Source organism: Branchiostoma lanceolatum, chromosome 1 (genome assembly GCF_035083965.1).
Source record: "Branchiostoma lanceolatum isolate klBraLanc5 chromosome 1, klBraLanc5.hap2, whole genome shotgun sequence".
Classification (NCBI taxonomy): Eukaryota; Metazoa; Chordata; class Leptocardii; order Amphioxiformes; family Branchiostomatidae; genus Branchiostoma; species Branchiostoma lanceolatum.
This window is the reverse complement of record NC_089722.1, coordinates 23,886,330-23,913,823: the sequence shown is the minus strand read 5'-3', so window position 1 is coordinate 23,913,823 and position 27,494 is coordinate 23,886,330. Positions and strand designations below refer to the sequence as shown.

The 27,494-nt window shown below is 39.4% G+C and overlaps 1 protein-coding gene across 5 annotated transcripts; it reads right to left on the bottom strand.

The window, feature by feature from the left end:
* Positions 1-2,056: 2,056 nt before the first annotated feature.
* LOC136442990 (palmitoyltransferase ZDHHC8B-like) lies at positions 2,057-25,985 on the bottom strand. Of its 5 annotated transcripts, none has more exons than XM_066440037.1 (13): positions 25,705-25,985; positions 13,436-13,557; positions 12,812-12,969; positions 12,011-12,183; positions 11,161-11,263; positions 10,776-10,867; positions 10,386-10,509; positions 9,757-9,835; positions 8,853-9,545; positions 8,221-8,259; positions 5,925-6,072; positions 5,189-5,314; positions 4,337-4,452 (listed from the first exon to the last, which is right to left on the bottom strand). In XM_066440037.1, exons 1-12 carry the CDS (start codon positions 25,788-25,790, stop codon positions 5,194-5,196), a joined length of 1,938 nt encoding a protein of 645 aa, XP_066296134.1. In that variant the 5' UTR covers positions 25,791-25,985; the 3' UTR covers positions 4,337-4,452; positions 5,189-5,193. The 5 variants fall into 5 exon arrangements, with proteins under 5 accessions (XP_066296142.1, XP_066296134.1, XP_066296150.1 ...); XM_066440053.1 differs by having other exon boundaries at positions 8,883-9,545; positions 25,705-25,984; XM_066440045.1 differs by lacking the exon at positions 5,189-5,314 and having other exon boundaries at positions 2,057-4,452; positions 25,705-25,973.
* Positions 25,986-27,494: the final 1,509 nt, after the last annotated feature.

Sequence of the window (27,494 nt, the reverse complement as noted above, 5' to 3'; positions counted from 1 at the left end):
TTTCTTCCTTCGGGCTGTTTTGCTTTATATTTGTGGATATTTGGAGGTACGTTGCATCGATATATTTCTGGATGTGCCGTTATTTTTCTCTCTTTCGACATTCTTTTCTAACTCATTATGCGGCTCAGTCCAACAGAGCGCCATCCCTCTTCCTTTTGGCATTTGTAGGACTAGAAATTAGGCGTTAATTTGTACACGTGCATACTGTTGCTTTGCGTGGTTTATTTTTGGTACCCATGTGCGTGCTCCAAAACTCACGTAGGCCTCGTATGCTCCATGAACCTTTGATTGCCGTCTCTTGAGATCCTACATAATAGGAGCATTGAGAAATCACGTGGCTCTCCATGGTGCTGACTTAGCTGTTATTAATGCAGGTGTTCAAGCGACCGGTAAGGTATTCCAAAAATTCATGCAAGGACTGGAACAAAAAGGCAGATGTTATCCAATGCATTTTTCGGTAAGACTTAATTGATACCAATCTGGCAAAATAGTTAACCATCCTTTCTTATGTTACATGTCGATGCTATTGATTACCGTTGCATTTCTGGCAGTAATACTGATGTTGCATCTAGCATATATCCCTAAAAAATGTGTCAAAATCCTGGTTATACGTTACCCTGCGGATCCAGGTGAAGTAGTGTTACATCTTTCGAGGGATGTCCTTCTACATAAATATCCACCAATCGGTTCAGCCCATGATGAGCTCTGAGCTACATCCTAGACAGTTAATATCTCACGTGGAAACGGCCCAAATAACCCATCCAAAATAGCTCAAGTATCATTTTCTCTGTAGGAAGGGGCCTCTTTAAGATTGAACATGCTGAGAAGTGAGAGAACAAAAAGGCCGAGCAGTGTTCCTTTCCAAGCAGATGTGCGAAGGCAACAGCCACACAACTAACAAACGACTCTTTGATGGCCAGGCACAGATATCTATGGATCTATGGCCAGTTGTAACTGCAGACTGGCATATGACTTATAGACCATGTGATGCATTCTGGCAAGCAGAGGACAAACGTAGGTCTGCTCAACCTTCATTGACCCCCAAATCGTGAAGAGGAAGTTGGCCTTCAAAATGGAAATACCTCATCTGTCATGCTTTCATCTGGTAAGATAGTGGTGTCACATAATGTATGGACTGAGCCCAGATGCAAGGCTTTGGGTACTTTTTGTTGATTTTTTTCCATGATACCTGTGTTTTTCACTAAACAAAATGCAAAGAATACATACCAAAATATTGCTTATATACATATAAAATCAAACAGTACATTTGCCTGCACATTTATCTTTATTTGGACATTAGTTACGGGGTGCTGTAAATGCATTTAAGTTCGCAGCAGTTAATTTTCACTGTTTTCGTGGGAATCTCTTCACCACAAACTTAAAACCACCGCTAAATTGCTTGTTTTATCTTCGGCCCCCCTACCTCCATTTTGGATGCAAACTAAAAACCAACACGAGCAATCCATTTCTCCGTATTGGGTAATAAAATCATCAAAGCGAAATCAAATGCGTCTACAGTATCATGAAACGAAACAACCTTCTTATTTGAGTGGTAGCAATAACAGCTTGAAAAGGGCAGTGTTTTTCCATGCATACATAGCTGACACGGTAGAATAAACATATACCTGAATATTGATCGTACCATTCCAGTATCCATCAAATACGGAGACATAGTTTTTGGCCAATCCACTTTTGTATTCATAAACTGTCATCATTTCTGGATTTGTATGCAGAGTCTGCATTTCTAGGTTGATGTTAAAAAAACCCATAGGACCAGCTTTCCCCCCCCCAAAAACCCAACAAGTGCTCACGCATTCATACACTGGCTGTAGAGAATCTACAGAGTGCCTGACATATTATGGGGCGAATAGTCCATGTAGAATTGATTTCACAGCTGGGCTTGCTGTGAGGGGTTCGGATGGGTTTTCCTCCCTCTTCCTTCCGTGCAATCTGGCAGTTTGATTGGTCATTTGTTTTTATTGACAAAAATGGGTTGCATGTCAACGACTACATTCTCACATCTGATTCTCTCACAAGAAGGGACAACCGATGGCAGTTCAAGTTGTTGCTCAAATTCTTTTCCAAAGTGACTTAACTGTACATATCCACATCCATTCATGAATACATTTGGCTTCTACATACAAAGTGGCACCACGTTGTCTTCCAAGTAGGGGGTTGCTTGCTAACACGTTAGTACTCTTGCACACTAATGCAACAACGCTTCCGACATTTAAGTACGTGTTGACACATTTCAGCAGTCTTTCAAAGCTATTTACAAAAATAGTGGTTATGTACATACATACAGCAAAAACACTACAATAACTTAGAATACATGAACAATAAAATAAAATCAATTACAATTTGAAACATCAGCCGGATTGTCTGGTTCACAAAAGCTCATTTTGTCTCAAGTCTAAAATGTTTTGACCTCTGATCCGCAGTCACCTTTGACCGCGGTAGTCACCTCTGGCTACCACTGAAGTGACCTATGACTTTCAGAGAATCATCTTTGACCCAAGTTAAATGGTGACCTCTGTCCTACAAGTATCACCTTTGACCCTAGTAAAATGTTGACTTCTCACCACTACTGAGTTTGGTGACCTTTGGCCTCTACTATGGACCAAGATTTACAAACTACATCATCATGGGGCACAAGCAACAGTCCTCATGTTGTAGTGATTTTGGCTATTCGTCCACTTCTCATCAATGAACGACACGCTATCTTGGCCTTGTCTGCCTCCTAAGGGAGATCTAGAGCTAAATTTTGCAGGTTTCACTTTCCAACATTTCACTGAATTGTGATCATCTTCTCCATAACTGTGGAGGTTATCATGAACACCTGAATATACCATCACAGCCAGTTGGACCTTTTTACATAATAATAAATACACTTTAGTACTGGCTACCATGCTTAAAGTCGTTACCATGGCATCAATGGTTAACAAAGTACACAAGCATGTATGCAATAAAATTCCTCAAAGTAAAACAATTAATGCTTTCTAGCTACATGTATGGGCCATGTTTTAACACAAAAAATCTTTTATGACTGAATATTCTTCGAATTTCAAAGTTGTTTCTGATAAATAGCCACCGACCCACCGTGACATTTAATTAACAAACACTTGCTTTCCTTGGAAGTAGATGTGATTCTGTGATGAGTACAAAAATAGTGCCATGAAATGTGCGTCAGAAATGGTGTTACAGCCGCACCAATCGCATTACATGGTCGTGGGATTTTTCCGACAGAAAACCAATTAATCAGGAAGTAGGAAAATGTCATTAACCCCACAAAAGGGACAATGTGCAATCTAGCGGCTCAATATAAACACAAAGTGCTAAAAAAAGATTTGAAAATGTCAAGTTTCTAATAAAAACAAAAATAACACCAAGATAGCAGGAAATAGTTTTCTTCAGTAGGAAATGAGACTTAACTTGGCTTCCACGTATTCACTCGTATTGGGCATCTTTAACAAAAAGTCAACCATGCAACTCTAAAAGAGCCATGTAATGCAATTGGTGTTGCTTGAGTCATATTAACAGTATGTAAAATACTTCCAGAAAACTCCTGGTTAGTTCACATATACTGGTCTGAAACTAGAAACACTGACGTTTTTCTGTACAAAAGTGAACCGTGAATGCAGTTTAGAATTCAATACTGTCTTATTCCAATCCAAAAACCTTAGGAAAATAAGGCTGAAATTCATTTCTTTGTTATTCTGTCATTGGAATATTACAATTTTCACAGCACAACAACTAAAATGAAAAGTAAATCTCTTGTTAATTTCAGTAAAACATATGCAAAATAGACTTCAAAATCTCTAAAATGCTTGGAGATATGAAAAGATCATATTATTGCCATAATTCATTTCAATAAAATGGCATTCAGCAAGAAATCAGAGTAACTGAGCAAATAACAAAATATTTTTGCTGTCCTAGAAAAGATGGAATACATTTTTTTCTAGTTGTGTTTCTAGGGAGCCTTTTGATTGGGGGAGGGGGGCTTCTAGCCAACATGTGCATTGTACAATGTAAGTATCGTTGAAAGCAAGTTTGCTGATGAGCTGACATGCCAGATTTTTGCAATAAATATTGTTCTGTTTTTGTACATTTCTTTTTCTTCTGAGAAGTCCTATTTTAGTCCAAGAAAACCCTACAAACCCTTTTTGTCTTACTTGAAATAGATATGTTCTGGTCAACCACAATGTAAGAAAACCCCCAGTGTTATAAAACTGTTAACAACTACAACAACGCCACCTGTCAACTCCTGCAAGAACTGCATGCTGCTTAACGGACTGAAGTATCTATCAATTACAAGGACCATAAAAAGTTGTAAGATGTTTTCTCCCCTACTTCTATACAGAGACTTCATAGTTGGGGCTGCTGTAGGCACCCCTGGGGATAACAGGACTCCCATTGGTGTAGCTCCCTTTTCTCCTTTCTGAACTGTGTTCCCTGTCAACAACAAAAACACATTGTTATGAATGAAGTGCACATATACAGGTTATGTGATCATGTAGGTTAAGTTATATTTCATGATACTTTTGGGAGGGGGTGAAATTTACCCCTTTTTTAAAAACAAGTTTTGAAAGCTGAACTATTAAGAATTGTACTGTCTTGTCACAACACAAATATCATGAAATATGATCCTATTCTTAGTAGCCACATCACCCATCTGTTGCCATGGCAACAGAATCATTAAAACACCAATCAGAGCTCCACCCAGCACCATTCCTCCATGCCTGGTTAGCCAGCAGGTGTGAAAGAGTACCACACTACAGATGTACCGTACCTATTGTACCAAGCAGAAATCCCCTGTACCGACCATGTTAAACAAGAAAGTATAATAGTCAGTGTGCTTGCAAAAAACACATGTGATTATAAACTGAAATAAAAGAGAATGTTTAACCTACAGCACTTCACCACAACATTGAAAATGCCACCACATCAAAACCAACGAATCATACTGTAAGTCACCAAAGTCTGTTCCCAGATAGGGATATAAGATAGTAAAATATCAGTATTGGTTGGGTGAGCTGAAAAAATGATGAATATCAATGTGAGCCTGGTAATGCATTACTATCTACACAGCAGTGACTGTAGAATGGCATATCCCCTATACCACAGTGCAATGCTGCCACCTGCCATCTCATGCAAGAACTGCACCCAAGAGTTTACACCATCATCTCACATATGCTACAACACTGTCTCTTCCATGTCACTGTCAGTGGTGTGCAGTTCCGCTTCTGAATCTTCGTCACTAGATGTAACTTTGGTCCCTTGAATGTAGTCGGGGCCCTTCCACTTATGTTTTGGACTGGTGAGGTGAAATTTGGAAATTTATATTTAGCTTTACAATCATAAATATCCCTCTAATTCGGTAAAATAAACATGATTGTGATAATGATGATGAAAAATAAGATTTTCAACACGCCAAAAATAGTTACTCAAGCAACTGGATAAAATTTTGAAAAAGTTTCAAAATTTTATCCAGTTGAGTAACAATTTTTGCCGTATCTTATTACCTGGATGTCTAACCTTCATCAACGTAGATTTACAACACTTCTAAACTATTATCGATATGGCTAATACCAATGTGTTTGACCAATGAACCTAACCCAAGGAGCATGAGGTAAAATTGCACATGTAATGAAGTCTGAAAAGACACACACTGTAGTGGGGCAAATGTTTTATAGGAGTTTTTCCAGTATATCAGCAGAACAGCTCTAATTGCTCTTGGCCCTTCAAGGGTTAAAATGATGTGGCACAAAGCTGCCATCCTTTCTATAAATCACAGCAATGTGGACAGGTATTCCCTCTCCAATGTGGATGCAATGATGAGTGGATGGATGAATGGATGGGTGTGTTAGTTTTAACTAAATATAACATAACAAGTATCATACAAGCTAAAAGAAGTTTCCACGCACCTTTGTTTACCAGGCGTCTTCCGTGAACTCTGACCTTGGGGGATGTCTGTCATTTCTACAGACCCTGAGAGGTTAAAGGTCGTGACCGACCTGCTACTTTGTGGAGACTTGCCGTAATCCCTGCTGCCCTCCCTACTCCGCGATGCCGCTGTGAGGTACAGGAAAGAAAAACACCACATGTAAAGTCTGTCTTCTGGCATTAACAGTGTCACTGGTTTCATTTTCCTCATTCCCCAAACTTACAGAACATCTTTACTAAAAGTCATCTTTGCTAAAGATGTAATAGTTAAAGCTCCTATCTCACTGGACCCGCGGCAGTGAGATAGGAGCTTTAACTATCACATCTTTAGCAAAGATGACTTTTGGTAAAGATTTGGCAATTTGAGTGCTCAACCAATTTAATGGATAAAAAACAAATCTCTTTATGCTTTGAATGTTTTGTTGTCTTTTAGTCATACTCGAACGTTTTGCATGATATTCCCAATAAAAAGTCAAGGGTAACACAAATCCAATTTTGGATGCAGCAAGACCACCAGCGTGCTGCAGGTCCAGTGTGATAGGGGCTTAAAGTAAGCCCATCCCTTCTGTCCTTTGCTGTAAGCATTTGGCATGAATAGACCATCGCAAAAGAACACGCTTAATTGCTAAAAAAAAAAAATATATATGTTTTCTTGAAAGGGAACATTGAAAGAATTTATTCTTTTTGGATGCATTAGTATCTATTCAATGCATGCCATTTTTTAAAATCAACTATATCCCTCACCCTTGTCTTCCTATAATTTCAAAAGATGCAACATACACATTTAAGAGTAATTACATATTAGAAGAAGAGAATTCATTATGTTTTAATTTGGGTCAGTAGAACTTCCAGTTGCTTTCAAAGGGAATCAAGAAAATAGTGAAAGATTAATTGTCTAACAGACCCATGACTGAAATGCATAAAGGAAATTTTCTGATTGTGTATCAGGACCAACAGACTGAAATGATGCATAACAGGTAGGAGTGCCACCTTCCAGGATGTTACAGTACTGCATTACCATCAACATGCAGTTGTGGAACAGTAGGGGGAGAAAAGGGGTTTCTCCAATTTGAGTTCACTGACTTTGTACAAGAGATAGATATGGTAAATACTGTCCATTTGAATTCAAGAAAAGAAAAATTGCAAAAATCACATTTCAACAGTTCCATGTTTAAAAGTTTCAGCCGTGCTTAAAAGGGAAATGGTGCTTGGTAACTGTGCTTGATCATGGGAACAACAGCTTTACAATTTTTCAGTCGTGGGACAAGTAGAAACACGACAACACTTACTGTAGGTGCTGGCCCCTGCTAACATTATTGCATGCCAAAGGACTTCCCTTACAAAATCAGAGTTACTGCAATACAAGACACGGAATACGAGACAGAACCAGAGAAAAAGGAAGTTTGGAGGTACAGTAAAGTCTGATGAATGTTAAGTTACAGACATAACAGAACACACAATGTAAGATCTACACACTACTAATTTTCTATCACAATACATTAGTACACATAGTCTGCCTCTAGACATACAGTACTCTGGTATTTGTTGGAAGGATAACAGTAACTGCTGCCTTCACTGTCTAGAATTGATCTTGTGTTTTAAAAATACAAAAACCAGAAGTTCTGCTGCAGCACCAATGAGAGCAGCCAGATGGATAAAATCTAATCACTTCTTCCGCTGGTGAAGACCTAATCATGTACCAAATATCATGACAATCTATCCATAATTTATGGAGTTATGCTGTTTAACCACAAACAGAACCATAAGAACCACTAACACACGATATTAAGAACAAAATCTTCTCGGTGAAGGTACTGAGAAAAACTGGGCTGTTATGAGCCATAATACTGTGTCTGTGAGAACTTTGACCAATGCTGCATTGAAACCTTGACTACATTTACACTTCTGACACCTCTGCAAGGACCAAGAGTTATCTTCATGTATCCAATCTTTGACAAGTTACATTATGGTTAAGTAGTTACATTGTTTTTATTGGTAGGTACTGACTTAACTTACACAATACCAGATACATTTAATGGGTAAACTGTATGTATGGTGTCTTTGCAACTTCTTAAGAGCAAAGACAGGATTTTCAAGTTGCATATTAAGGAAGACAGCATTCACAAGAGTTATCTCTCCAACAAACACCATGACAGGGAAAAACAGTGGAAGAGAAAATCTTGCAAAGGAAAGCCGATGGAAAATGATGCAAAACACTACAAGGGGTGGACACACGTGTAAGTAACGCACATCCATCTGAGAAGTAATGAGACATACCGATGAACTGCTGAGGAAAGACGTAGACATCGTGAGGTACTGAGCAGAAAAGAGCAATGAAGAGATAGATTAAAGTGAGCAGCAATGAAAAAAGCAAGATTTACACACAAAAAAACAGTTGATGTGCTGAATGTGTGAAGGCATGGGAAGCAATCTTAGACTATAATACAATAAACTGTACAGCACAAGACGTAAACATCGCAGCAGCAATTCTTCTAGTTGCTTTTCTGATTGCAAATTTGGAAACATCCTGTCATCAGCATCAATCTTGTCTTTTAATCAAGGGATGTGATTATACATTCCTCTCAACTTTTAAAACCTTAATACCTTTGCCAAAATTACAAAGATTGATGTCTGTATCAAACATAAGTAATACTCCAACAAGGAATAGTTCAAGAAATCTATTTCCACAGACCACACAGTTTACTTGCTGGGCATTTGATGTGGGTTAGCAGCATGGAAGGCTTGAACATTGTAACCATAAGGATTGGAGGGTGCACATGTACATGTATAACATATAATGTATACATGTATTGTGTGTTGTGACACCAACATGCAACCTGAGTCGTCCCTGCTTGATCTTGACATGTTGCGCTGTACACGGACCATGGACAAACACAGACTAAGCCCACCTCTATGAGTAGGTGTATGCCCCGGCCCACCTCTATGCCTTGGTGGCTTCCGTGCTTCGGACCCTACAGCACGTTCGTTACCGGGGGAACCCAGCGACGCTTCTCTCGCCGCTGCCGCCTTGTACGAGGGCGACCTCTGCGGCGCCCCCTGGAGCTTGACGTCTTGTCCGTGTTTTGGCATTTCACTTTCTGGCACGTTGTCGTACAACCCCGACGCCGGCCTGGCTTGGAAGTGTTCCTGCCGGGTGGGCGTGGGTTCTCTACTGTGGTGGGGCGTGTTTGCGCGGCTGTGGTGCGGCGTTCTCTCGTGGTCCTCCTGCTCCCTCCCTATCGATGGCGTACTCCTCTGCCGTCTCGGCCACCTCTCCTTCGCTGCCTCTTTATGCCGGCCAGCCGACATTATTCTTTCTCGAGATCCGAGTGAAGACGTGGACGTGTTCCTCGACTTGAAGTCGTCAAGATCGTCCGGTCTCCTAGGCAGCCGCCGACCGCCACCCCTCCCATCCCATCTATCCAGCGACGCGAGTCGCGTATCGCTGTGGCTGGAGTGTGGCGGTTTGTTCGGGGAGCCGAGGACGGTTTCCTGCAGCGGAGCAGCGCTTTGTGACGTGGGGAGCGTGCGGTAGGACCGTTCCTGGGAAGTGGGGCTGTTCATCTCAAAAATATACTTCCCATTTTGCGCTTGGTCTTTCTCTGCAACAACATGGAAGTTGATTACAGTGTTAAGTATTAAGTTTTAGATCATGTAGCCATCCAATAAAGTTAGGGTTACATCCTAAAAATGATTATCCTCATTTTGGAGGAATTGGTTATTAGATTATCATCAGGACCCTTCCATCACATACATCACACTGACAGGAATAGTTTTATCAAACTGTTTTTGAAACGTTAGGCTGCAGCCTACCTTCTCTGTGAGGGAAGTCTGATCTGCCTGGGGTTGCCATGGAAACGTGGTTACCATCCTGCACGATGCTATTGCTGGTCTGAAAAACAAGGAACAAACTTTGACTGACAAGGAAGCTGATGCTCATGACATGCAAGTCAGGTGAGCAATAACAGCGGGAATTCAAATGATCTTCACATATACTTGACTATTCAAGCTACATAACGGTTGGCAATTTTACAGTTCACTTTTCCTTACAAAAGACCACCTTGACTTGGTTTTTCTCAGGTTTAAAAAACAGTGTTGAATTGGAACATTGATAGTTTGCTGGTAAATAAAGTTCTAGTAACAGAACATATATCAGTCAGATTAAAGTTTTCCTTCAAGCCTTCTGTTTTCAGATGTTTCTAAGATACCAGAGAGTCAAGAAAATACAGTCAAACATTGACAAGTGACTACCTCAACATTAGGACCACCTGTCCAATATTTTTGATGGTCCCTTAAAATAATTTTTCTTATTAACACAAGTCTTTAGACTTACTATCCACATAGACCCGAGTTTATCGGTACCCTGACTGGTCTTATCTGGGTAGTTTTGACTTTACATCAGTGTGACTTTAGGGTAGGGATTGAGCATGGCATGTTTTTACCTGTTGTTGTAGTGATGTTTTCATGAGACTGGTGTTTCCTAGGCTAAGGTGTACTTCCTTTTCTGATATGACTGGGTACTGGTGGGGTCGCACGTTCACTGTGCGAGCCTTACGACCAACGTACCTGCAAAGAGAAGAATATAGTACAGTCAGAGAGAGTGCCGTGTAACAATTTTTTTGATTGACACCTTGGCCACATATGCAAGTTGAAAGGTGGGCAATGGAAAAGAATAGTAATAATGGTATACAGGTCTCATTTGATTCAGCTGCATTGCCTTCATTGATTCTATTTGATAATCTGTAGTATCACTTTTTTTAATAAGGTTTGATATATATTTTCAAGCGGAAATACAAGATGTACGTATTTGCATATCGTCATGTCTGTCGTACCTGGGATAGGTGGGCCCACACAAGGTGTGACAGATGTTCCCCCAACAGCCTCGTGAGAATGGGTTATGGCCACTACGGAACTTTCCTGTAACCTGCAAAATAACAAACATGATGATTACTAAAGGAAATTCCTTGCCTTACCAATTGAGCTACATCTAATTTCTACAAGATGTTGTATGCTTTTACACCAAGGCACAACAGCTAGTGTAAAAGAAGTTCATTCGCAAAAGACATTTACATGTATTATATGCTACCAAATCTATGGTCATCAATGGTCAATTCATGTGTGATTGTAGTATGTAACCTAGCAGTTACTCAGTACATGATAGTTGTGTTTATTCCATTTTTAAATCAAATACTGTGGCTGTGCAAAAATGTGACGTACCTGTTCATTTGTTGTTCGTCCTCTTGATATTAGTACACAGTGGAAACCAGCCAGCCCAACGACTGGAACTACCGTCAGTCCAACCACACCCATCACTGCCATACTGTATCGTCTCGTTAAGGATAATCATCCTCAAATCTTACCTTCCACCTGCTCTAGGCTTGTTATTGCACAAAATCTATCTCTTGTTATCAGTGTAAAAGCTGAAAGCAAGTTACAAATGACAGGTACAATGTAGGTTGAGTTCCTAAATTCAATTCATGTCTATGCTGCCCTCAAAAACATAAGTACACCAGCTGAATTCAGTGATCTTATTTTTGTTCTTGACTAGCTCATATCAATTTGATTTTGGAGTTTCGCAGGCAATTAATGGAGAAAAAGAAACAGGCATCCTATGGTGGTCCCTAATGCTACCACAGAAGCTGCTAAGTCAGCATACCAGGCTGGTTAAGATTTCAGAGAATGAATTTTCAACTTGCATTACCTCTTACATCTAACATCTTCCCTAGGTAGGCCTTATAGGGCCTGTCAGTTGAGAGCATCACTTTTTCCATTCTTCTTGGTCTTGGAAGACCCCCTCCTCCTCAAGTCTGTCTAGTCTGTTCAGTCTGTACTTTGTTAATGCTTGTAATATGTTGTCCTTACATCTTTTCCTGGGTCTACCAAGAGGGCGCTTGCCTGTTTGTTTGTATTTGAATGCAATCTTTGGGACTCTTTCATCTCTCATTCTTTCAACTAGCCATCTATGGGCTACCCTTTCTACATCTTCCTCTATCGGTGTGTCAACTTGCATTAATGAAAAGAAAAACTGTAACAACAGGGAAAACAGGACTCGTACAGAAAAGGATACGAGGCGATGACTTCCACGCTGGTGAGTTCTGTCTTGTGGTTGAGCACGTAGACCAGACTGAAGGTGAAGACGGAGAACATGTGGATGGTGAGAGACAACAGGAACTGGAAAAAGTACCTGTAGTTTCTGCGCCCAACACAGTTGTTCACCCACGGGCAGTGGTGGTCAAAATTCTGAAACACAAGAACACCTTGCAGTAAATAAGACAGGTCTGGAACCAATTTAAGCCAAACAAAAAGAATAATCAATAATGTAGGAAGACATCTCAGCAAAATCCCTGGCTGCTCACTGTAATTCACTCAAACTATACCAGCGAGGATACAAGACTACACCATAAATTGGTGAGGTCAAATTTTATAGGTTTTGGAATGGTGTGCTAATTGTAACATACTTCTTCTTTTGCTGCAAATTCTTGCCAAGATATGGTGATAATATACTGATATCAGTCACATTTGCAACAAAAATAAGAATGCAATTGAAATTTTTGGTGTTGTTATGTCTTTACATATAAAAAGTCAGTTATGTTTTATCATCTACATTGTAGTGATATCAACTATCACTATATCAAATATGATACCAGGGCTCTAGCAAGCTTGAAATGCTTCTGTCATCCCAATTACCAATGACAGAGAGATCCTACAAAGAATTGTTCAAATTTGGACATTTCCATATTATTACCCACCAATTTTTTTCCGTTGTGGTTCACGGAATGGTCTTAACATTTTTCCGTCATATGCAGCAACATTCCACCTACTGACGGGTGATAACTAGTGCCCTGTATGAAACAAGGGAAACGCTGACCTCTATACAGTTGTTGCAGACGCTACAGTGAGAACATCTGGGCGGTCTGTAGAAGTGACACGTGGTGCACCATTTCATGCGGACCGTGATGCCCTTGATCTCCACATTCTTGTAGAGCGGAGCACGAAAGTCGTCCTCTTTGTCTTCATCTTCCTCCACTGAGGAGAAATGACAAGGGTTTCATTTTCTTACTTCCAAACAAAACAAAACTCACCTCTTGGACCATTAGATCACAGCTCTTCTTAATCCCAGGTAAATCAGCCATACATTAGTCCCAATCTCCTTCATTTGCCCTTACCTTCCAAGGGACAATTTAGCTTTGATACAGGTTCAAAGAACCAAAACATAGAATTTTGCTGCCTCATTCAAAGGTGGGTGGAAACATAATTTAAGACAAAAAACTTTAAGACAAAAATAATAACTACATGTATTTACTTGCAACATTGTGGCATGCATTAGACAGAACTGAAGAACAAATAACGAAAGATCACAAGAAGTAGCAACAAATTTGCCTGGAATATCACTTCATGGCTGTACTTGCAAACATACAAACTTTACTATCACATACAGCTGCACTATGTTAGCATGTACACATTACTGTTAAATACAGAAGGAAGGTCTTACCCCTGGGGAATACCCCTGGGTCCATGAAGGTTGCGAGGAAGAAGTTGGCCAGCACATACAGGAAGATGATGCCTTGGTAGATGGGGATACCAATGGAAAACTCCAACGTTAAGTATTTACACCTGAAACAGAAAAAATCCATCTTTATAAGTCTTAAACATCACGATCACAAATGTCTCTGCATCTTTCCTATTGTTTTTTTTAGTACATGCACAAATGACTGGATGCTGATCCAATAATATTCACAACTGAAACAAAAGACCACACCTTTTTTAAAAGTCTAAACATTAGTTATGCATATAATAGCAATGGTGTCTCCTGCTGCCTTTTATCAGCTGCATTCTTAGGAAAAATGTATAATCTAATATCATACAGTGTCCATGCCTGAAGGGAAGAAGAGCTGGACCATTTCATTACCGCATAGATGCCATAAAAAGGGCATTAAACAAATCTAATGGTTTGCATTCATTATTCATGCAGAGGGAAATGAGTTATTCTCCGGTGAACAGGTAATGTATTGGCACCTTCAGAGCAACAGAATGGCTTCCTAGGACAAGCTCCAAATGAAGAGGGAGGGAACGACACCACGCACAAAAATAAAATCATAGGGGGAATATCTGAGGCAAAAGTTCATCCATACAGTTATGCAATATACTACAGTTTTACACTGTCATTGTTTACAATGTATGTGAAATGAGGCGTGTTGTCAGGGCTCAAACTTGTTTTCTTTTCTTTTTTTTTTCCTTTCTTTTCTTAGACTGCTTTTGACCATATTTCATAGCACTAGTTGTTGGAACTTTTTTAGAGTAAATCATGGTAAAAATGATGATTAACCAAAGGAAATGTATATTGGAGACGCTATAATCATAGCAGAAGGCAACTACAGCTGTATTTCTTTACCACTTGGAAGGAAATGGCAGAGGAAGGAGAGAAAAATCAATATGGGCAAGACCGGAAAGGGTTGATTACATGAGGCCAATATCTGCAAATATCTGCAGACCGCAATCTCTCTTCAACCTTGTCCACTTAAAGGCAGTTTGGGGCCAGGTAATGTGCACATAAAATGGGGTTTTGGTAAATCTTTTGGTTGAGCTCCAAATCTTTCTTGAGAACAAGAAACTGTCAAGACTATAACTTACAAGTTTGAGGTGTTTAAAAACTTGCTCTTTCCTTAAACCATTGCAATTCCTTGATATCAAATATATACAATGTATGGGTGGACTATTGTTGTACTTTTGTATAACAAATTTCAATTGTATTTATTTATCTTTGATCGTTATATATGAATTTTGTAATTCTATATGGCCTCTGTTGGTCAATATTGATGGTTATTGTTATTACCTTCGCCGAGAAGGTTATGCATAGGGTAGCGTTTGTATGCATGTAATACTATGTATGTATGTGTGTATGTAATGTACAGGATAACTCGAGAAGGCTTGGATGGATTGTTTTGATATTTGGTAGGTGGGTAGGTCTTGATGAGACTTGAAAATGATTAGATTTTGGGTCCCCTAGCGGCTTGTTACGGTACTGCAGCGGAACTTCCTGTTTTGATATCTCGTGTTCTGGACATGCTATGGAACTGATTCTTGAGTGGTAGATAGCTCTTTGGACAGAGAGTAAGTGGTATGGGTTTGGGCCCCCTAGCGGCTTTTTTGGAACTGCAGGAGCAGGTTTTTGCATCTGACTTCGAAAGGGAATAACTCAAGAAGGGCTTGATGGATGGCAATGATTTTTGGTAAGTAGATAGCTTGAGTGATGATGTACATGATTAGATACTTTTTATGCAAATCAGTATCTTATTTGCATAATTAATGAGGAAAGTTTATACAATCCGCCAAATTCCATGATAGGACTCTGAAACATGTGACATATGTAACTGAGGAAGAGAGGAATATTACTTGATAAGAACTATGCAAATGAAGACCTTATTTGCATAATTAATGAGACAATACTGTAACTCAAGATGGCCTTGATGGATGGTCATGATTTTTGGTATGTAGATAGCTTGTGTGATGCTTAGAATGATTGGACAACAATTATGCAAATCAGATGCTAATTTGCATAATTAATGAGGCAACTTTAAAAAAATCTGCTTTGTGCCATGATATGACTATTCAAATTGTAACTGAGGAAGAGAGGAATGTTGAACATAGAAAATATGCAAATGTGGGCCTAATTTGCATACTTAAATGAGAAACTACTATAATTCCATACTGGTAAATGACGGAAATTTCATGCATTTAATACTTTTTTTGTGGCATCGGGAAGTTATGTGAATGTGAACATCGTTGAATCAAATTATGCTAATAAGGGCCTCATTTGCATAATTGATGATCAATATTAGCATAACCTTCTTAAGCTCATACTTTGTTAAGCTCATACTTTGGACATGTCATATTTTAAGACAATCAACTGGTCTGACATATAATTGATGCGAAACACTCCTGATACGTCAGTCACAATTGTTAAAATCATTTGGCGAAGGTATGAGGTCGTGGAACTCTAGTTCCATATGTGTGAATTGTATGGTAGTCTACATGTATGTCTTCCGATTCAGCAGGCCCTCCATGGACAGTGATCAATATGGTCACACTCTGCAAATCACTGCTGGAAAAGATTGTTTCATCATTCATTCAAACACTCATTAATTCTCTTCACCGTTTGGCCCAAATAAATCCTTAACATTCATCATCAAACTTTCATCTTAGTCTGCAACACTGTGGGTGCTGTGTGACACCAAATCTCTACATTAATCTACATTTTACCTGCAATATCAGAGATTCGGGCTTGCCTAATATCATTCTCTACGGATGTATAGTTATGAAGTTATAATATATACCATGTAACTATCAGGCTGTCTGCTGTTATCAAATTAATCATTCTCTACTCAAAAAGGCTAAAAAGTAAAAGAACACTCAGGTATCTGTCTTTGTGGGGATGCCAAGGAACCACTGTTTGCTCTAAAATTTATACTTTTATCTCATGATTTCTTAATCATACTGTATAATCCTTTCCCATCTGACTTCACCTGACACCAGAAGAACTACATGTGCACATGTACGGGTTCTACAAAACGACACATGCCTGTGACACACAGATAATCAAGTATGCACGATGTCTTTTGAAGAAGCTCTGTGTATGTTACCACTTTCCTGGCGGTACTCTCTGATGGCCGAACAACCTTTTCTTACAACAGGGGGGTTCAAACGCTAATTGCGCCGTCTCAAAAGGGATATACAGTAATATCAGGCTGAGTTATTATCTCCTGATGCCTCCCGCACCCGGATCATTTTACATCCATTTATGGGTAACAGCTTGGACTTGAAAGCACTGCTTCTATTCGCCTATCTGCAACACAATAGCCCATTTAGTGGATGGTGAGGTAATGCAGTGTCGCTGCGTTGCTGGCAATCGATGGTCGGCTGATGCGTACACGCAATTATTTCGCGAGAATCTGTCCCCCATGCCCTGTAGGTCTATTGTACGGCAGTGTTGAGGGCTCCAGTGGTGGTTTATTAAGTAAGACTCCGCATGATCTACTGTGTTTAATGCTCATTATGACCAGCAGAAATGTTCTTAACAGTAGCGGAGAACGATTTACTACAAGGCTCATTGCACCATCTGACAAGGAAGATCTAGACCATAAAATAACCATGACCCAAAGATATTCCTCCTGATATCCCTCAACATTGCAAATAACATTAAAAAATATTTCTATCCCTGCTTCGAAACACCACTGGTGTTGCTAAGAATGATAAACAGTACTATTAGTTATAATTCATATGCAAGAATTTGAAAGCAATTGATCATGAGCAGTGAATTTGGATGCAACACATTGAAGCATAGTCATCTCTTCATTTTTAGTTATCGAAAAGAGCTGGGAGAATTCCCTTCTACACTGACCTGGCAACTACATGTACATGTACAGTACATACATGAAGTTGTCTATCCTTCTTGTTACAACCAGCAGGAAATGAGATTTTGAGTAAGCTTAAATGGATTGAAACACATCTAGAATTCCATTCCCATTTTCCGTGTGTATAGTGATATGCTTGGAGACTAAAACTGTTCTGATGTCTGCCGGCGACATAATAGCTTCCTGATCAATAAGCTACACCTTTATCCACTTGACCTTCACCAATGGTGGATGATTGGCAGCTACGCAGACCGTACTGGCATTCAATTTCCTTTAGACTGATCGGTTTAGAATGCTGTTCATTCTAAACACAGAAGCCTTCTATACATGTAAGTGGAGTCCTGGCTGCATGATATCAACTCTGAGGAGAGTTTTATGATCCACCATATTTTCTTGAATAAAGTACGCACCCAATTAAAGTATGCACTAATTCTACATTTTACGACTCATGACTTGCAAAATCCAATATCACTAAAAGAAGTAGATTTCTACATGGCCATGAGGCAAACCATGAGACTAGACATTCGACACCATGCAAAGCCCCTGTACCTGTAGAACTAATGTGGTGTGCAGCTCCCAGTGGGAACATTACTAACCACTTGGAGCCAACCCAGCTGACAGATGACTAAACCTGCATGAAAACTTAATTAGGGATGACAGACAGGTACATGAACATATGGCTGGAACCAGACAGGGCAATTACAACCTGGGATCATCAAGATACCTATGGTGAAAATGCAAGACCAATCTTGCAGATGAGACAGAATATTGGATGTACGTGTACATGAATTCATCCGCCATGTATACTTTCATAATAGTAATTTATACAAACATGTAAATACATGTATACATATATCTGATCCCCAACATGTATTGTTGAACAAATAGTCACTGGCACTAGTTACATGGTATGTGTGCTGGCTGCTGGCATATGTTGTGTAACAGGAAGAAATAGCACATGAATTATGCTTACAGAAAGTGTAATGTTTAGGAAGTAATTCAGATATTTTCAGACAATTACACACAAATTCTTATTGATCTTTCTACTTCCTTGTGCTTCCCAGAGTCTTCGCGATTTTAGGATTAAAAAATGTCAGATAGCACAATGAAAATTGATTATGTAAATCAACAATTAGCATCATGACAGAGAGCATACTAGTATATCAACATGTCACAAATCTCTAGAGTCTAAAGAAGAATGACTCTAGCAGTTGACCCATATAACAGTGAAGTTAAGATTGTGAGCGGCCATTTTGTGTATTCTGAGTGAGGTGAGGTGATGTGATGGGTGCCTGGGGGAAGAACCACCCTCCAACTTATCTGCTGAATTGCAGGCTCAATGATCCGTGCGAAATTGGAATTGTTTGGCCCTGCTTCTGGGCTGATATTTCTGATAAGGGGCTGCGAATTCCAGGGCAAAACAAGTGGGAACACTGGACAACACTGTGGAAATGTTGTGGGTCTTTTTTACTTTTCACAGAGAGCAATTCAAACTGGCCAGAACCTGAAGGCAAGCCATCAACAGGACAGGTCCAAAATTAATGTTCACTGTACCAGTAAAGCCTGAAGTAGAAAACTGAAGTGAGCACCAGGATACAGCGCTGATCCCAGGAGAAATAAGCAAGGGAAAACATCCACAAGGCCATACCAGTTTTTAATTTCTTACTCATCAGGATTGGTGCTTCATCATTCTATGAAATAATTAAGTCACATGCACCGTTAAAGGTATGAATCAGCTCCAAATTGCTCATATATTACCACCAACACTTAAAGAAAGTCTTTCCAATTTATTAACATTTATTGTGAGCCTGAGGTATGTTGACTTTGTGGCTGTTATAGTCTATCACAAGGAAGATGCCTGTTTCTAAAAAAAATTACTTTGCCCAGCTGTTCAATTACTTTCCTCCAAAATTTGAGAACCAACAAATTAAATTGGTGTGGCCTAAGTGAAAACAGCAGAGTCACACACAATCTGCCTGACCTCATCAGAAGAAAACAGAGCCTGTTCAGGGCTCGAAATACTGGGTGCATGTGCACCTGTGTGCACCCAAAATTGGAGCTGTGCACCTAATTTTTGACTGTAGGTGCACTGGTGCACTTTTTGTAGGCTATAGAGTAAAGGTACCATTGTACACTAGTAAACAGTATCAGAAAAAGCAATAGTACCCTTTGTTGCACTTTATTTGATGTATTACTTTTGATTTGATTACAGATTGTGAAGTTCTTGATTACAATCATAAGAGCATTAAACTGTAATTATGTTTTGCTGACATTCAACTTTATTTTATGTGGTGCACCCAAATTTCTTTCTGTACACCTAATTCTCTTGGTTGGGTGCACCAGTGCACCTATTTCCAAAATTGAATTTCAAGCCCTGCTGTTACTCTCCAAGCAGAGGTTCGGCTCCTACTTGTTTTCGGCATCTTTTTAGGTGTTTTATTTTGTTGGGCGGCTTGGGTGTCTACCAGCCAGGCCACCCAACAAAAACACCTAAATTGAAGAAAACCTGACAAAATCGAAAGCCTGACAAAAAAAGTAAAAGACGTTGAAAACAAGCCGGAGCCGAACCTTAGCTTGGAAAGTAGTATCCAGTGGGCCCATCTGCTGGATGGTTTATAATTCCTGCCCAAACTAAAGACATAAACAGTTTACTTCCAATCTCCTAAACAAAATGTCAAAATCCCTTTTGAAAATAAACTTTGCTACCAGAGATTTCTTACTTCCTTTGATGTTTATACATCCATAAATAACAGTGGGGGGGGGGACAAAATCACTCAGTATGGATGGGTTATATGTCTCTCCATATACCAATATGGGTTTTCAAATTGCAATTTCTGATCTGGGCTTCAAATACCCATCAGCAACCTGCTATTTGTAGAAAGAAATTCAAAATTGCAGGTTAAAAGTAAAGATAATTTACAATTTTGCAAGGTGAAAATTTAAGGACAGGTATTACAAAATACATTTTAGAAAATAAAACTTATAAAAGCAAACTAAATGTTGTGTTGTAGTACAATGTATGGCAGGAACAATTTGGCCTTGGTATTTGCAGAAAGTCTTCCCAAATTACATACATAATTTCTGACAAATTGAAATATTGCAGGGAACAGGAAAAGACTATTTCAAGCCCTGCTGGTAGACTTGCACGAACAGGATATCTAAAATACCATCTGGACTAACTGCACGACTGCCTCCAAGCTCAATAATGGGCTTTAATTATTGAAGTACATGTAAAAAGATAGCTATCTACGTTGAAAACCTTACATAACAGGTAATGTAACTCAAAATTGACCTTATATGCTGTGTTTTCCTCCAATAACGTATAACAATGTCAGTACAGGTTAGCTTCAATTAAGTTTTTTTAATGAAAATATTTGGTTGCACAAGCACCAGTTTCAAGCAGTTTCTACACTCTACACATGTACACTCGAACACATATGCGATGGATTGTCCAAGGTGAAAACAGTCCCCTACTGAGTAGTTCAGCGCATGAAAAAAGAAGATAAGGTACAGAATGTACCGCCACCAGCTAAATCTTCACATAGGGACCCGAAGCGACAGCCGTGGAGGCATTCACATATTACACATTTATCACTTCGAACCTTTCCCTTGGCTCAGCATGTGCATGCACCACTGTGAAGATAAGATATAAAGGTAATACATTTTGCACTTTCATCCATACATGTACTGCTTGTAGGCAGTTTTAAATCATGGAATGAGCATTACTTCATCTTGTATTCCGTATGAGTTCCAAACAAACTTGGAATGATTAATCTTACAGTTACACGTATGTTGTAATCAATGCACATGGTACACGTACAACTTATGATCTGTGCAAAGTGCTTTTTGATTGTTGCTTCAATTTAACGAGAGGACCTATTAATACATCTTTTAAATCACACAGCCAAGAGTCTCCGCAAATATGCCATGCCTTGTACTAGATAGCGATGATAGCAGTTGCTAAAATTGAAATATACCCCAAAGTGCTTTTTGCTTGTTGCTTCAATTTAACGAGAGGACCTATTATCAATACACCTTTTAAATTATATAGCCGAGAGTCTCCACAAAAGTGCTCTGCCTTCTACGTACTAGATAGCAATGATAGCAGAGTCTCCACAAAAGTGCTCTGCCTTCTACGTACTAGATAGCAATGATAGCAGTGGCACGTAAGAACACCGTAAATGGCGCACACTCTTGATCAGGCTTAATGTGCTTATAACCACCAGGGCCACAGATAGCGTTGGTGAGACATAAAGTGCTTATGAATATAATCTGGCCCTTGGGTAGATAGCCCTACTTGGAAGTGCTTATCCCTTATTAAAACCCATATTGCAATAACTCTAATATATTCAGTAAACGCTTGAGATAAGCATCTTGCATCAAGGGTAATTCATTTTTAGCAGCATGTCTAAATTCTATCACTTGCAAATGTACAAATCAACCACCTCAGCCTGCATACATCTTTTCATCATGTTATCTCCCCAATATGAGTGCCCACTAGAATATTACGATGCGGAATTTACAGAGCAATTCAAGTTATAAGCGCCAATGATAAGTTCACGTACTCGGACATCAATCTAGCTACAGTGATAAGATCCTTTAAAACCCGAGCTGTGGGAAAGCCATGGCCGCTGCGTTACTTTGGGTCAAGAACACACGCACGGCACCGGGCTCTAATGTACTGCAAGACAGGGATCTTTTATCTGACCTTTCTGTTGGAATACCGCCATGAATTTTACATGCATTTACTTCACGGAAAACCTCAAGATACTTCAATCATGACAGGGGGGCTCGACATTACCTCGTAATTAATGAAGCTACACACTAGACACAGCTCTATGTTACATGCATACTTTCTCATATTTTGAGGATGTTTCGATGAGGTTTAAACAAATCTCATACCGTAAGCAAAATTCTATCAATTGACAGAATAACATATCCTGGAAAAAAGCGAGCTGGTTCAAGCATCTATCAACTCAAATTTAAGAGGATTTTCATCTGTTTACATCAAGTAAAAATGACCTGCACAACACAGGTAAGCTGCCTGCAACCAAATAAAATTGCAAACCTGTCCTGGGTTCAGTTACTAGTAGTACACTGGCAAATTACCAATGCCTTTAATGCTAACATTTGATTTAAACAGTTAACCTATTTACTTATGACTACATAACCTTTTCATTCAGTGTAACACTGAATGAAAAGGTTATGTAGTCATAAGTAAATAGTTAAGGGTGGCTCAGTGTCCCTTGGGTTATACATATACAGTCAAATTTGATTTCAGCCATGAAGGACAAATGCTACAACAGTGCATGCACTTCTTGATATGATTACGAGCTAGCATTACAATGAATATACAAAGAGGGGTCAACTACTATGTCTATTATATTTCTGTGCACTTATTTATAACAATATAGCCCAGATTGTATCATACTGTTTTTGTGACATGTGTGATTTATGATATATCCCAGACTGTATTATAGGTAATGTTACTTTGACTACTAGAACTTGAACTACCCAACAGTTGAACTGAAACCAGCAATTTGAAGAGAGTGCAGGAAAGAATTATAAACAACTTGAAAGCAGGCTAAAAGGCTCAATATCATAAATCATACATTCCAGGTAACTGTAAAAAGGGTTTCGAGCCATGACTACTTATCTTACAGGATACATTGTATCATACTGTTCCTATGACTACATGATCTTAGATTGTTGTACTAATGTCAGACTGGGTGTCATGGTAGCACAGGCAACATGGAGGGATTGGCAGATTAAAGAAAAAGTTTTAGTCTATATATTATATATTGTATCATGTTGTAAACAAAAAAATCTTACAATTCCAAAGTAGATGTAGGTTTGTGCAAAGCCAACATTACTGTGTGTGGAAAGACAGCACTGTAGGAAACTCCAAAACTAGTGCAAATTAATGAGACCTGTTTCCTCAGATCACCCGTGTCCCTCCCCAGAGAAACTGGAGAAACAAAAGACCTTTGTACCCAGTCTAGATCTTCTTGCAGACATTTCTGTGATGAATGATGAATATCAGCTGCATGTATGATTAGTGTGTCTGTCTGTTTGACATGATGTCAGGTAATGAGTACTTTGCATCCTCCTGGACAGCCCTAATGACCAGGTAGACTCTCCCGGGACTGTTTATCCTACTTCATGGTGTATGCTGCACGTCATTTCATCCGGTAATGGCTTATGATGTATGGAAGGAATCAGATGTGTGCAAAAGGGAAAAGTGGCGTACAGTGATGTAATGGCGCCGGATCTGTGAATATTAACGATATCACAGTGCCGTTATCATTGTGATGAAGGTACAATATATGCCACAAGTTATGGTCTGAATCAAGATGTATGCAAAAGCTGAATGTACAGTGTACGCCACATTACAAGTTATGGTCTAAACCAAGATTACAATGATGTATGCAAAAGTTAATTGCGGCATTTGTAAATATTAACGCTATCAGTATCTCAGTGGTGTTATTGCCATGCTACAAGTTATGGCCTGAATCAAGTTTTAGCCAAAAGTGAATTGTGGCCTTTGCTGAAGTGATGGAGCCAGATCTGTAAATATTAATAATATCACACTATCACAGTACTGTAATCGCCATGTTGAAGGTGTGCTACACAGTTATGGTATAAATAAAGATGTATGCAAAAGCGGAAGTGACGGTCAGTGATGTAACGAGACCCGAGCTGTGAATGTTAAGGATATCGCAGTACTGTGATCAACGTGTGCTTTTAATAAAGTTATCTTATCGGACCTTGCAGAATGTGCTTGGGGCTGACGTTCGTCCCTAATCCACATCTTATCCCTCAACTGACTGTAGATGACAAAGATTATAGGAACGTCTTTTGCACGCAGATGGTAGGACAGGCGTCAATAGGGGGATATTTACAAGGTCATTACATGGCGTACATAAAACTTAATCTCTAATGTCCGATGCGAATTGTAAAACCAACGAGTGAGATGGTGTTCGGAAAACAATCAGGCAGTCAATACATGTAGTTGATGGATGGGAAAGTCACTGGGTACCCTTATTGGAAAGCTGTTCAAATTAACTGTGTTCTTTCCTCCCTCCAATGGTAATTATTTGTGACAGGAATAGGGAGCACATGCTGCTTGGCGCCATGGTATATTAGCACACTCCAACGCAATGCATGTGTAATTCTGTTTCTCATAGACCTTTGGTCTGGTTCTATCAGAGAAAGGGAAAATTAAATCTTCCAAAACCAAATAAATGTCCTAAATGTTCCCAGCCTATCCCAGGCAATACAAAGAGGGATCAAATTGTGAGTTGCAAGTATCCATCAGGATAGAAAAGCAATGTCTTTTCCCAAATAGAGCATAGATTTTCCTGTAATTGACTCGTAGTATGAGCATCATAGATGGCTTTACATCAATAAATATTGCCAATTAGAAAAGGCAACAATAGATTCATGTACCAACCAAATAAGCAGTATGAAAAATGTATTGGCTAAAGATAGTCAATTGAGATATCATAAAATATATTTTTGTACTGTTTCAAAGGGTTTCAATGCAGTAAGGATACAACATCTTTTGACACCTGCAAAAACAATGTTATCAGTGATGACAGGTGTTACGTGATTCATTGTGAAGATAATAATGCAAATACACACAATGCACAACAAAAACAATAGCTCTGCATGTAAACAAATACAATTCTAAATTAGTAAGTACTTCAACAAATAGAATTTATATATAAATAGAGTAATCATATCTATTCAATACAACCCATGTTTAAATAATCATTTTACCAAAAGCAATTCTGAAACAGAAGTGGGATTCGGTGAAAGTGACCCGTGTTAATTACAACACCAAATAGGAAGAGGAGTAGTCGGGATAAAAACACATGTTTGTAAATATTTGGCTGTTTTCTTAAAATGTCGTTTTTTATTTCGATTTGGAGGTGCAGATTTCTGGCTGAAGTCAGCACAACCTGTGAAGAGGAACCAAGCTGTGCCGGGTGCCCGCTAGATCGATCAGGATTTAGAGAGTGGGCAAATAAATAGTGAGAAACACTTCTAAATCTGCGATGTCAATACCGAACTTGTGAGGCTCTACATCGCTCAAAATCACAACAGTGAAGGCTGGATCTAGTTCACAGATGTCTGCTTAGCCATATCAGCTCGTAGCCGGCCAAAAATAAACCAAAACAGGCCCGTATTCTCCACATAGCGACCCAAATTTCGACCCACCCCGGCATTTTTACATATCCACCATTGCACTGAACACTATGACAGCAGCGCTACATCGGCTCGGAAGATGGCCGAAATCTCGCTAACAACAACAAATCAAAGCACCAAAATTAGTCAGAATACTCACGGAAAGATGAAGAAGAGAGCAGAGCACCCAAACAACAGCAGCGTTGCTATAGTGACGGGAATATACTTGGTAATTTTACATTTCATTGTGGGGTTTCTTGCGCTAACCTCTGCCTAAGCCACAGCACTGCCGACTGGAAATATTTATCCTCGCGCGAAAGAAAAATAGTGCGAAATAATACAGGAAACCAAATGACGTATAAATGACTCCAATTCACAATTGCTATATAATACTCCGTGACGATGATTTAAAAGGAAGGTATTATCTATGCGTAAGGCTATGTATCAGTTGTGATAAATAAGAGCGGACGAATATTTTTGAAATCATTTCTCAGCAATTTGTCGCTATGCCAGTGAATTGTGGGAAATCTGCAACATGGCGGACGTCCACCCGGGTTCCGGGTCAATGACCTCAGCAATTTCTCAACTTACGGAACCCATCGAGGGACTTCAGAATTTTATCCCAGCTTACTCTAATAAATGAATGATTTTTTTTCTTATGAATAGTCCTGAACGTGCCAGTATTTGCCATTGGATACATTTCTATGAGCATCTTACTTTATGTACAATCCTGGGTTTGCGAAGAGAACTTTCACTTTCTGACGGTGGTTGCCGCTTCCAAAGTCGAAAGTGAATGTTGCATTTCTGTGCGCGCAAGACCAGAAATTCCTCCAATGGTGCGAACTGGTTAATTTTGAGAGAGTTGAATAAAAGAAAATTAGATATCTGTGTTTCACGTACTGTTACACAAACAAAGAATATCATATTTTCGAACCAACATGAGTGCAACTTAGTAAATACAACACTTGTGACATCAGTCCGCCTTCCGAACGTTCCAAGAGAACTTGGCTGGACTTTAACTAAAGTAGTAAAATTGGTTAACCGTTTTCGTTTCAAGTCAACGAGGCTTAAAAGAAAAGGCTTAAATGAACGCTAAAGCTAATTTCTTCATTCTTTTAGTGGGCATCTAAAATGTGTTCTAGCTATCACCATGATACATATAACGTTTACAAATGAATGCCGCCGTCTGACGACTCTGAGCCGTTTTCCTCAGCATTTTATTCATCTGTCCAATCTATTCATGCATAGACTGTGATACGAGATACTGCTAAAAGCCTATCTATATTGCTAAACGCCTGCAGTATCGTGATGTGTTCAGTCCTCGTGACTTAAATGTCGAGGGAGAAAATCGCATAAAAAGCCTAGACTTTGACGTTGCTGCTTCGTGTCTGGAATGCAAACGTTGAAAGGCGGCTTTACAGGTTGAGTCCTTGTCGTCTGTCATCATCATGTGTCCTGGAGTACGAATCATCACCGCAAGGAGCGTAACACTCAGCCAACAGCAGCCGGCCAACAACGGTGCTTTCACTACTTCATGTGGTGGGCAGGTTCTGTACGTATTCATTGGTTTCAGGTTTCGGTTCGATACCAATCTTGAATGCGATGCATGCTGATGATCTGAAGAAGTTCTTAACCCATGTCACTACGTGAAGGATCGTGAAGCAACCAGCAGTTTGAAACCAAGCATCAGCAATACTTTTAGCTCCTCTAGCCTCCGTTGCAAGCTCCCTTCGGCTGTTTTCTTTTTGTTACCGTTTTCTTATTACTTTTTTTTTTTCTAGTTTTTTTTTTCTTTTATCTCCTCAAAGTCCTATAGAAAAACTGCCGGAACGTCACTTGGCTGAAGAGATCTTGGACCAACGGGATCAAGACCAAATATTTTTCATGGAAAATATAATCTTAGGACCAAATGTAGGCAGTTTTTGCACATGGGCTTGGTTCTGACCCAAT